A 12,879-nucleotide genomic window follows, 5' to 3' on the forward strand; every position below is an offset into this window, starting at 1 on the left:
ACTAATCCAAGACATTTTAATACATAACTTAAAAACAAAAATATAACTAAAACTATGAATGGGATCTGTTTGTGAATATGTTTAACAATTGACATAATAAACAATTTATAATTAACTAGTCTTCTACTATTCTAATCTTACAGTAAATTATTTGCTCGTGGTCATGGTAGACAACATGAAAGAAAGGCATCTTCAACCATTCACAGTTGTTATTCAGAATATTTACAATATTTCAGGAGAGAAGTTGCCTCTCAATTTGTAAAAGATTAAACTAAACCGCTCCACTGGTATTGCCTTGGGTGACCTTCCTACACAATAAAAGTTATGTGAGGCAGAACCAGTTTGTTTATGTTTCTTTATCGACATTGGACCAGCCTACATACCCAGACTAAACAGCAACCAGTCAAGTTGCTAAGCACTGTACAGTTTTCAGGTATTATTGTTACTTTCATGAGGAAAACCTGAAGACAGCCTGCAGATTTCTATAAATATCTCCCAAAAAATCTATTAGTGTATTTTACACTAAACTGCTGCAAATATCAACATGTGTGGGTACAACACCAACAATCCTGAACAGCATTCAAGCAGGAACATTCTAAAAAGTAACCGATTATCCAGAAATGTAGGATATAGAAAAGAGGATTTATGTACTTACGTTAAATCCGTTTCTCTGATTCCGTCTGGGGGACACTGCTTACCATGGGGTTGTGGAGGGGAGCTTGGGAGTTGGCACCTAACTAGTTAATTTAGTACTGCTGGCAAACCCCTCCCCTCTACAAACCCCCTGCCTCTTCCTGTCCAGTTAGTTTTAACAAGCCCAAGATAAAAAAGGGCAGTCACACAAGAACACACAGAAGAAAAACAGAAGGGAGGGATCGCAGTGTCCCCCAGACGGAATCAGAGAAACGGATTTAACGTAAGTACATGAATCCTCTTTTCTCTTTCATCCGGTCTGGGGGACACTGCTTACCATGGGGACGTTCTAAAGCAGCCCCCTAAGGGTGGGACTACTCTGAAAATCCTGCTCGTAAAGCACTACGAGCGAAATTTGCATCCGCAGAGGCAAATATATTAAACTGGTAAAATTTGGTAAAGGTGTGGACAGAGGACCAGGTGGCTGCCCTGCAAAGCTGGTCCGCAGAAGCTCCATTCCTTGCTGCCCACGAGGCCCCCACCGATCTGGTGGAATGGGCCGTAAGTCTCTCCGGCACAGCACGGCTAGCATTAATATAAGCTTGCCTGATGGTAGACGTAATCCATCTGGCGATGGATTGTTTTGAGGCTGGCCAGCCTCTCTTATTAGCGTCATAAAGAACAAACAGTGAGTCAGTCCGTCTAATCTGGGAAGTTCTTTTAACATAAATGCGGAGAGCTCTAACCACATCCAACTTTTTCATCGATTGCTGATCCGTATGAGAAGTGGATGAGAAAACCGGCACAATTATTTCCTGGTTTAGATGAAAAGCCGAAACTACCTTTGGCACAAAGGAAGGAAGGGTTCTTAACACCGCTCTGTCCTCGTGGAACACCAAATAAGGTTCCCGACAGGACAGGGCTCCTAATTCAGAAACTCTGCGAGCAGAGGCAATAGCCAGAAGAAAAAGGACCTTCCAGGTCAAACACTTCAAATCCGCCTTGTTCAAAGGCTCGAAGGGGGGTCCCTTGAGCATGTCCAGAACCAGATTGAGATCCCATGGAGCTGTAGGAGGGACATAAGGAGGCTGTATATGGAGAACTCCTTGGAAAAAAGTCCTAATGTCTGGTAAGTCAGCCAACTTCGTATGGAAAAATATCGAAAGGGCTGAAACCTGAACCTTTAAGGAGCCTAATATAAGGCCTGCTTCTAAGCCATGCTGAAGGAAAGCTAACAAGCGAGGGAGGCGAAAGGAGGACGAGTGGTATGTCCTACTTTCACACCATCTAATATATGCCTTCCAAATCCGGTGATAGATGCGAGATGACACTGGTTTCCTAGCTCGCATCAACGTTTGAATTACACTGGAAGAAAACCCTCTAGCCCTCCAAAGGCTGGCTTCAACAGCCATGCCGTTAAATTGAGCTGATGTAAATTCTGGTGATGGAATGGACCTTGAAGAAGAAGGTTGTGACGATACGGAAGGTGGAATACCGGACCTTCCGCCATAGATATTATTTCTGCGAACCACACACGCCGTGGCCAGAAGGGGGCTACCAGAATTACTGGTAGGGAACCCTGTCGAACTCGTCTGAGGATAAGAGGAAGCATGGGGATTGGAGGAAACAGATATCCCATCCTGAATTCCCATGACATCGTCAGGACGTCCACTGCTGCCGCTAGGGGATCTCTTACCCTTGCGCAGAACCTGTGGACCTTTTTGTTGTGTCTGGAAGCCATGAGGTCTATGTCTGGAAGACCCCACCTGTGAACCAGAGATTGGAAGACTTCCGGGTGAAGTGACCACTCCCCCGGCATCATCTGGTTTCGACTTAGATAGTCCGCCTCCCAGTTTTCTATTCCTGGAATGAAAACTGCCGATATTGCCGGAACATATAGCTCTGCCCAAACCAATATTTGGGCTGCGATATCCATCGCCGCTGCGCTCCTGGTTCCTCCTTGTCTGTTGACATATGCCACGGCCGTGGCATTGTCGGACTGGATACGGACTGGGTGGCCCTGAAGAAGGGATTGTGCTCCCTGAAGGGCTAGATGAATGGCCTTCAATTCCAATACATTTATTGGGAGAGCCGACTCCTGAACCGACCAACATCCCTGGAGCCGGAGGTGCAGGACCACCGCCCCCCAACCTTTGAGGCTGGCGTCCGTCGTGGCTATGATCCACGACCAAGGTGCGAAGGATCTGCCCACATTCAAGTGATCCTGGCGCATCCACCACTGAAGAGATGTTCTCGCCCTCTTGGATAGAGAAATCTTTTGAAGATCTAGGCGTAGGTGTGAACCTGACCACTTCGACAATAGGTCCCACTGGAAACATCGAGAATGAGCTCGACCGAAGGGAATGGTCTCGAAGGAGGCCACCATCTTTCCCAGTAGCCTCATGCACAAGAGCATTGAGGGTCTGGGAGAAGACAGAACCTGGGAGGTTACCTTCTGAATAGAGGTGATCTTCTCTACTGGGAGAAATATCCTTTGTTTGCTGGTGTCCATGATGAGTCCCAGGAACACCATGCGCTGACACGGAACCAACTGGGATTTCCTTAAATTTATCAGCCATCCGTGGCTCTCGAGAACCGCTTGGGTGAGGGATAGGTGATAGCTTAGGCAACTCTCTGAGGAAGCCTTGATTAGCAGGTCGTCCAAATAAGGAACGACCTGAACACCCTGCAGGTGAAGACATGCTGCCATCACTGACATAATCTTTGTGAAGACCCTTGGCGCTGTTGATAGGCCAAAGAGGAGGGCCCGAAACTGATAGTGAACTGATCCCACCGAAAATCTGAGAAGGGACTGATGGTGGATCCAAATGGGAATATGGAGATACGCGTCCTTTATATCTATGGACGCTATGAACTGATCTTTCTCTAGGCCGTTTATCACTGACCTTAGAGATTCCATCCGAAACTTGTCCACCCTTAAGTGAACATTGAGGCCCTTTAGATTTAAGATAGGGCGAAAGGAGCCGTCCGGCTTCGGGACTAGGAATAGGTTGGAATAAAACCCTGTTCCTATCTGGCAATCTGGAACCTTGGCGATGACCCTCTGAGCTAGAAGAGAAGCTACACAATCCTGTATAGCCTGTCTTTTTACTGGATTTCGGGAAAGAGGGGCCTGGAAGTAACGGCGTGGAGCCGGGCCTGAAAGCTCTATTTTGTACCCCTCTGAAATAATTCCCCGAATCCAAGGATCTTGGGAAGACGCTGCCCACTGTTCATAAAACAGAGACAGACGTCCCCCCACAGGCACCCCCTGCAATACAGGGTGGTCGTCAGGACGCAGGCTTCTCCTGAGATTTAGGGGCCTGGCGTTTGGATGCAAACGAGGACCTCCCTCTGGAATTGGATTGCCTGCCTCTAAAGGGCTGTCCCCTATGGGGAGAGGCCCCACGAAAGGGCTGACGAAAGGAGCTACCCCTCGGGGTGCGGCTCCTGCTAGCATAGACTGGCAAGGACGTGCTCTTGCCCCCCGTGGCCTGGGAAATAAGGGTATCTAATTCCGGGCCGAACAAACCTGCAGCCGAGAAGGGGATAATTTCAATGGACCTTTTCAATTCCGCATCACCTTCCCAGGATTTCAACCAAAGCGTCCTTCTGGCTGAAATGGAGGCCGCCTGAATGGAAGAGGAGACTGCCGCTGAGTTCTGGGCTGCTTCATAAATATACCCCGAAGCCTCCTTTAGGTGTAAGGCTAGGGGGAAGAAATTCGGAGTCCTGTAAGGCCTCAGCTAGCTGGTCTGCCCATGCCTCCATGGCTCTAGCCACCCAGGCCGAGGCAAATGTGGGTCTAAAGGCAGAACCCGCAGCCGCAAATATGGATTTGAGCTGTGATTCAACCTTGCGGTCATTGGCGTCCGGCAGGGACGCTGAACCCGGGGCTGGGAGTAAAGTATGTTTTGCTAAGCGAGCAATGGGAATGTCCACCTTGGGAATACTTTCCCAGCGAGCCACTTCTTCCTGTAAGGGATACAGGGAAGAGAACCTCTTGGGGATAGAAAATCTTTTATCGGGATGTTTCCATGCCCCTTCAGCGATATCTCTAAGTTCCGCGGAGGGAGGAAAACGGCTGGCCTTCCTCTTGGCCTTTTTAAAGAGACTTCTGTCTCTGGGGGTTACATCTTTCGGTTCCGGGAGATCCAACGCCTGTCTTACCGCTAAAACCAAATTGTTTACAAATTGGCCCTTAGACACTTCTCCCTGCTCAGAGGAATGACCTTGGTCAGTGTCCGAATAAATTTCCCCTTCTTCTTCAGACTCCTCCTCAGAATCTGAGAGGGTCAATAGGGGATTAACATATCTAGGCCTCTTTCTTTTAGCAGGCGGGGTACTAGAGGGGTCAAGTAGCTGGTTAAGCTTATTCAGCCCTCTGATAAAAGCTGTAGACCATGCCGGTTCTGTAGCAACCAGGGCTGGGTCAGTCTGTAATGAGGATGGTCCCGGCAAACTCAAAGCACTAGAACCTGAGGAAGCCGGGGGGGTCTGACTGTAAACTTGCATTACTAGCCACAGAAGTTGCCACAGTAGTCAGCAACTGGTTAGACTGAAGGACCATTTGAGCTAAAGAGCTAACCGACTGCGTAAGGGAGGTAACCCAGGCCGGTTCCACCGACGGTGGGACTGAAACCTGCGGTATCTGTGCAGTGGAAGCCTCTGCTTCGCATGTCGTGCAGAGCGCCAACGGGTCCCTCTGAGCACTAGGTAATTTAACATTACATTTTGAACATGTGAAATATTTTGGCATAGGGCCCTTTCCCTTATCTGTCATATTTATAAAGGAAGGTACACCAAGCACACAGAGTAATAAAAAATCTAGCTGAATATACAGATAGTTAATATAGAGAGAGAGTAAATAAGCAATGAAAAACAGAGCAATAATAAGTAAACAACTGATATATTCTAAAAGTTGTACTTGAAATTGTAAACACCATAAATATCAATGGCTAGTAGGAGGCTATAATAGTAAACCTGCTAGCCCAGTATAACCACATCAGATATGTGTGTAAATAAAGGTGATACTTAGCCAAAGGCCACCCTGGGGAGCAGATCTGACAGCAGTCTGTGCTTTCTCCTCAGCTCTGTTCCTTTTCCCGGGCTGGTGCTGGCGCCAAAAGACCTAGGAAGGACCATCTCTCTCTCTGAAGGAAGGGGGGAACTCTATGTATTAGCTCCCCCTTCCTGTAGTTCTTTTTTTTCATGTCTTCTCCTTCTTCTTCAAAAGAACTATCATAATAGTGGCAGAGTGGTGGAGACCTCTAGGACAGAGGTCTCCGCAGCGGAAGGTATCCGACGCCCCCCTCCTATGACTGAGGGGGGAATCTTGGTTTAGCCCCTTCTCCTCGGCGCTTCTGCCGAAATCCAAGATGGCCGCCGCCATCTTCATTACCCGATAACCAGCGCTCTATGCCTGCAATGGCAGCGTTATCGGGGAGGCTATGGGAGTGCAGCGGTCCATGAGACCGCTTGTCACTCCCTTCAATCAGGCACCTTGTCTTCAGCCCCTGTCAGTGAGAACCGCTGGCTCTCAGCTGACAGGGGAATGCCTGCGCTGCCAAGCTGTGAGTGTGTTCTCTATATTAGAACACACTCCAGCGCTGCCACCTAAAAAAGTAAAGGAAAAAAAATAAATTTTTAAACATTAAACTAAGCAGTAAAAAATAAGGCTGCCCAACTCCAGGGCACCTAAAAAAACTGGACAGGAAGAGGCAGGGGGTTTGTAGAGGGGAGGGGTTTGCCAGCAGTACTAAATTAACTAGTTAGGTGCCAACTCCCAAGCTCCCCTCCACAACCCCATGGTAAGCAGTGTCCCCCACACCGGATGAAAGAGAAAAAGAACAGCTGTAATATTTACTCTACTTTATATCTCAAGAGAAGGTGCCTAGTTCCTGCCATCCAATGTAGGAATAGTCTACTACTGTAATGTTACAGTGGCCCATACTGGTTCCACAATTACATGTACGACAGATCTCAAGTAGTTTCTGGCTCCTCCTATTAAACTATGTAGTGATGTTATTTGCAGTGTTCAAACCACTTCTATTTTTAGAAAATTACCTGCCCAAAACGAGACTGGTAATTGTACAAGTGACACGGATTCATACAAAAACTCAAAATCACTCAACTTGAAATAGAGAAAAAAAACAACATACAAAAATAGATAGGTCTTCTTCCTTTTTTCACTTAATTCAAGAAAACTACCGGTCTTCCCTTTTTCATCCCTTTAAAGAGTCTGAATACTGTCACTGTCGTACGGAGGTCTTTAACTTATTCACTCTACTTGGTGTTAAAATGTATCCGATTCTTGTTGCTTTATATTTTCTGACCATTAATAAATAAATAAAATAGGTCAAGAATTGGATAATGATAAACTATTGCTCAACACAGACAGAGCTGTTACAATGGTAACTGGCACTACTACAAAACTTCACAATCGCTTGTAAAACACAATTATTATTAAATGTGATCTTTTTTATTGTATTGATGTTATATTTATATATGTGTGTTTGTATTGCTGGTTACGAAAATATAATATATGTGCACCTCACTTTTCTGCTGTAGCTGCTGCAGGAACAGTGGCACTGGTGAATAGTCAGCCCATTTGATACATGGGGCTAGGTCTTACCCTGCTTTCATCACTGAGTGGGCTGCTTTTTTAGAGCTGTGTTCTATCCAGCAGAGTTCTGAATGGACACTAGGGCATGCACATAAGGGAATGTTATGTCTGTGGAAACAAGCAGTCATTTTCCTAGAGCCAGCAGGATAAAGAAAGTGACATTAGGGAATTGGGTGAAATACGTGCAACAGGGGCAAACTCAGGTGGCGTAAGCAAATAAAGGAATAAAGATAAATAAAAAGAGTGAATAAAGCTGAAAAAGAACAGAGTGTAAAGCTGAACCACCAAGAAAATAGTGCTGATAGTAGAGATAGTTAAACTGCTCAAGGAAAGGATATGGCTTAGAAAAAGGGAGAATCAAGCTGAATAATACTGAAAAGAGAAAGAACAATCAGAAAGAGAGAAACTGAGCTGAATAAGAAGTATGGAGATGAACAAAAGGAGAACATGGGAAAAGAACATACAGCTAGTCTGAAAGGAGCAGTTCAGGGTAAAGAAAGAAAAGCTAAAGCCAAGTATATAATATCACCAAAACCACTTACTGCAGCTATCTTGTCACTGTTTAGCTAAGAAAGCATAGTGTTGAAAAGCACTGAACTGTTGCAGAGTATTGTTAAAGTATTATTGATGAAAAGCACTGAACTGTTAATCTATTGCTGTTGCCAAGTTGTGTCACGCATGTCATCTGCTGCCAGAAACACTGGTTACATGCTAACAAATTAATAAAGATTAGGTTAAATCGTGAGAGGACTTCAATATGTAACAAAATACCTTAACCCCAATATTACAAAAACATATCTTTCAGCAGATTGTTACCTGAACAGTTCATTTTAGACGTAGATATAAGCCATTTATCTGCACATAGTAAATTGAAATATGCAGAATATTGGGGTTCTAACATGACTGGGAGTTGCTGTACTGCTTAGCAAATGTAAATGAAATTCCTCCAGTCAAACTTTAAATTTCTAGGTAAAACTGTACAAAAACATGCTGATCATTACAAAGCAATATCTATTGAAAATGACAAAAGACAGACAAAAGACAGACAAAAGACAGACATTAGTTTTATTTATCAAAAAGGACACTTTCAGGTTTGCATAAACCAGTTTCTTTTTAAAATATGCAAATTGTATGAAAGACACCTGCATTCTCACATTATTACTGATGCAATGCAAAATGCAGTGTTTTTTTATCTCGCCTTACTGCAAAAGTAGGATTTCAGCACTTGCCATGGCAGATTAAAAAGAATGTGCATATTGCTATAATTATGCACATTAACACATGTTCATCAGGCTTATTTTTAATACCGTAATTGAGACTTTACACAATTTTACTTTCTTTTTTTTATGAATGTTTGAAAGGGCTTTAAGTCTACCACCATTCACTAGCAAACTACTTTAACTAATAAACTCCAGGGCACTAAATTTGCTCAAACTTACAAGGCAGATAGAATCACAATTCTATCTTTCACTGCAGCCTTGCTCCTATCCCTGCTGCGAGCATATTGCAGAGTCAGCAATTTGGCTGTAATCCACCTCAGTTAAAATTCAGCTATATTGCAAAGTTAAACATTGATGGACACGGATACATGACATCTGAAGAAATCCAATAAATACTAATATGCATTTAGCTGTACCTTTGTCGAGGAACAATGAAAAGTGCTCGAACCAGTTTCCTTCTGTTTGCTTTGGTGTTCATATTCATACAGAAATCCATTGCAGCCTAAAAATTTATAACACAACATAAATCAAAGTTGTAATTTAAGTTTTACAGCACCTCATGTTCATTTGGAAAAGTAATAAGGTCACAAAGACGAGCATTATTTAAATAATGAAATGTCACTATATACACCACACTCCAGTACAACATGCTACCATGAGCTGTGTCACACAGTTGTTCCTGATTGGAATATTTTGTCAGCCAAAAAAAGGCAGCAACTCTTCAGCAATGAAACACTCCAACAGAAGTACATAATGTTAAATTAAAACTAGTGTTTCCCTGGTACCTCAGTGTGATTCATATTCATGTTTTGATACCTCTAGAGCTTCAGCGAAAACTATGTCACTACGGAAATATTTTTATAGCTTTGGAACATAGTTCACAAATCCCTGTGTTAAAGGATCAATTTATGCTGTAAGTTGAACTGGTTAAAACCTACAATAATGTCTAATACACAGAAAACAAACATATAAGGACAAGGTTTTTGTGTGTACTGAAACAAGATGAATAATAGTAAGCATGTAAGCAATGACTCGTTACTGATAACTGAAAAGTACATGGTTACAGTATACTACCGAGTTGGAACTCAAAACACAATTGAACGTCTCAGTGCAGCCCGTTTAACAACAAAACCCCCACATCTTTTTTCTGGCTTACTTCACAAAAGGGCACAGCACCGTGAATAAATCATAAACAGTCCCTGCTAGGGTGGGAAACGAACACAATATTACGTGGCAAGCAACGAGCCATAGAGTATAGTTACCAACAAGATAATCAATATTGTACTCCACACAATCAAGCATATTAATTTTGGAGAATTAAGTGAATTTGTGACCAGAGGCACATGTAGCCACTATACCAGGGCTGTCGGCATAACTTGGGAGTTTTGACACCAGGCACCAGGAAGAGTAGCCCTCATTACTGTAAATGAGTCCTCCCAAAGAAGTGTATAAACATGGGAAAAAGAAGCGAAGAGATGCTTGAGATTAGATGGTATGAACCACCACTAAAAGAGCAGAGACCTGACTCTACAGAAGACTGATGTCTGATTGCAGGAAAAAAGAAAAGCCCATGAAAGGAGGGGTGAGATGCTTATTTTCAAAAAAACCTTCCAGGTCCAACAGTAAATGTGAGCTAAAGTCAGCTTTTGGGCATTCAGCATTGTCTGGATGGCAAACCCCTGGCCTTTAATACCTCAGATTCCATGATGGCTAGGTGGAGACTATGAGCTGATCTCTCCTTAAACTGAAGGAGCCTCCAGCCTATATCATCATTTGTCATTAATCGTCTTCAGTTCTTGTCCCGTTTGCATAACATCTTGCTCAAACCATCCTGGAGGTGTTTTTAACTCCCATCAATAAGATAATTTTGTAAAGTGTCAAACTGCTAGTGACCTGTAAAGGGGGTGTCAACATGAGAGAATTTGGAGGCCAAGTTGAGAGAATAAAAACACTGCAGCTACACAGACCAATAGAGGACTACCAATCTGTTTAAACCCCTAGCAGTTACTTGAATTCTGTATTTCTACAAACCTTTTGGCCAGCTATAAAACAAGCACAAAACACTTAATGGAAACAGCAGTTCTTTTTGTCTTTTTTTAAAACCTGACAGTTAGTTCACACACTTCAAAGGGCATTGTCATAAATGTATTCACCTTAGCAATCTGATGTAAGGTGCTCTGACATAATACCCGCTTTAAGCTGCTGCAGCCAATTGAGACTTTCCTCAGCCAAGTGCTGGCAAATATGGATATCCGGTTCAAGCCTACCTGACCATTAACAGGCTCTGTATCAGGGATGGGACTAGTAGCATTTTCCGATACCTGTAAGATCAACTATCTTAGGGTCAACCACTCTGTAAAAAAACCTCCTTGAGGAAAGGTGAAAGATATAAAAAATAAATAAATAAAAAATATATAGAATATAGAATATAAACTACAGGATCAGGCCTGCTTTCTAGAGACACTGCCATGTTTACCAAATTTACTTAGTGTATATACTCTTAGCATTTGGTTATATACTCCATGGTGCGATATCCTCCAATAAAATAAATGAGAAAATGAAATCTATTCGCATGATAAGATGGTGTGATAAAACCAATTTGTGTAGTCAAAATCTTACATATAAATTAAACCAGAAGTTGTGGGATTACCATCAAATTAATCAAAAAAAACTTCAACATACAAGGCCATCAACAGAGCCCTCTTACCTCTCTGTCTGTTTGTATTACCTAGTATTGTTTTATTAATGTTTGCTCCCAATTTTAAAGTGCTACGGAATTTGCTGGCACTGTATAAATAAATGTTGATGATGATGCTTAGGGCATTGCGGCAGTGTCATGTTGGAATAGAAAAGGGCCTTTCCCAAACAGTTGTCACAAAGTTGGAAGCATAGCATTGTCCAAAATGACTTGGTATGCTGAAACATGAAAATTGCCCTTCACTGGAGATAAGGGGCCTAGCCCAAACCCTGAAAAACAGCCGCATGCCATTATCCCTCCTCAACCAAACGACACAGTTGGTACAATTGAGTCAGACAGGTAACGTTCTCCGGCATCCACCAAACCCAGACTCGCCCATCTGACTGTCAATCAAAGAGAAGCGTGATTTGACACTCCATAGAACACGTTTCCACTGCTCCACAGTCCAGTGTTAGTGTGCTTTACACCACTCCATCTGACCCTTTGCATTGGTCTTGGTGATGCGAGGCTTGCATGTAGCTGCTCGACCATAGAAACCCATTCCGTTAAGCCCCCGCCGTAGTTTTTGTGCTTACATTAATGCCAGTGAAACTTCGGAACTCTTCAGCTATGGAATCTACAGAGCGGTGGCGACTTTTGTGCACCGTGCGCCTTAACAGTCGTTGACCTCGCTCTGATTTTACGTGACCTTCCATTTCGTGGCCGAGTTGCTGCTGTTCCTAAACGCTTCTACTTTCTAATAATATCACTTACAGTTGACTGTGAAATATTATTGCAAAGGTGGCACCCTATTAAAGTACTACGCTTGAAGTCACTGAGCTCTTCAGAACGACCCATTTTGTATCACAAATGTTTGCAAATGGAGACTGCATTGCTAGGTGCTTGATTTAATACACCTCTGGCAACGGTTTCTGATTGAAACACCTCAATTCAATAATTAACAGGTGTGGTCAAATACTTTTGTCCATATAGTGTAGGTTTCCAAAGGAAGGCTTTGATTAAAAAAAAAAAATAAAAAAAAAAATATTCAGTTTTTATGCTATGAGATTTCAATTTGAAATCTATATTGACCATAAGAGGATTTTTGTACTCAATGTAAAATCCATTCCTCTAAACCCATTTGGGGGACACTGCTAACCACGGTGTATAGTCGGATATGCTGCGAGTATGGCACTAAATTCTAACAAACTCAGTCCTTATGCCCAATGTTGGGCGCAAGGACTAAGTGCTCATGGAGCCCTGCTGACAGTATAAGAGTATATGACAAAGTCCACATGCTAAAACTGCCTAATGAATTTGTCTTCTGAAATAAATATTTCTTGCTCCCAGCAGTGATCTTAAATAGAAATAGTCTGACGCCTCTGATGAAAACATAGAATATTAGTGGAGAAACACTTCAGTTTATTACCATTTATTGTGATCAAAAGGACCTGAATTGGATTGTGCTTACTGGATGCAGTAACAGAATAACAGACCATAATTACCATCTGGATTCCACCTTTATATTAAAATTTCTTCTTCATAAAGTCCTGAGTGGAGTAAGATCACTGCTGTGAGCAAGAAATCTTTACTTCAGCAGAAAAACTTGCTATGCGGTTTTCATATACCGTCAGCAGAGCTCCATGAGTTGGATATTCCATGTAAGAGCTACACCTCCTGAATGATGTATGGAATGTAACATTATATGACTGGTCGTGTTAGTT

The 12,879-nt window shown here is 42.9% G+C and overlaps 1 protein-coding gene across 4 annotated transcripts in view; it reads right to left on the minus strand.

Annotated features, from left to right (window-relative positions):
- Positions 1–12,879, minus strand: part of UPF2 (UPF2 regulator of nonsense mediated mRNA decay) — a 108,793-nt gene that overhangs the window by 64,404 nt on the left and 31,510 nt on the right. For all 4 annotated transcript variants that reach the window (XM_075208642.1, XM_075208638.1, XM_075208641.1 and 1 more), the window contains exon 9: positions 8,895–8,980. In XM_075208642.1, coding sequence (XP_075064743.1) covers positions 8,895–8,980 — 86 coding nt within the window. The remainder of the gene's footprint in view (positions 1–8,894; positions 8,981–12,879) is intronic.

This window comes from Mixophyes fleayi, chromosome 4 (genome assembly GCF_038048845.1).
Source record: "Mixophyes fleayi isolate aMixFle1 chromosome 4, aMixFle1.hap1, whole genome shotgun sequence".
Taxonomy (NCBI): Eukaryota; Metazoa; Chordata; class Amphibia; order Anura; family Limnodynastidae; genus Mixophyes; species Mixophyes fleayi.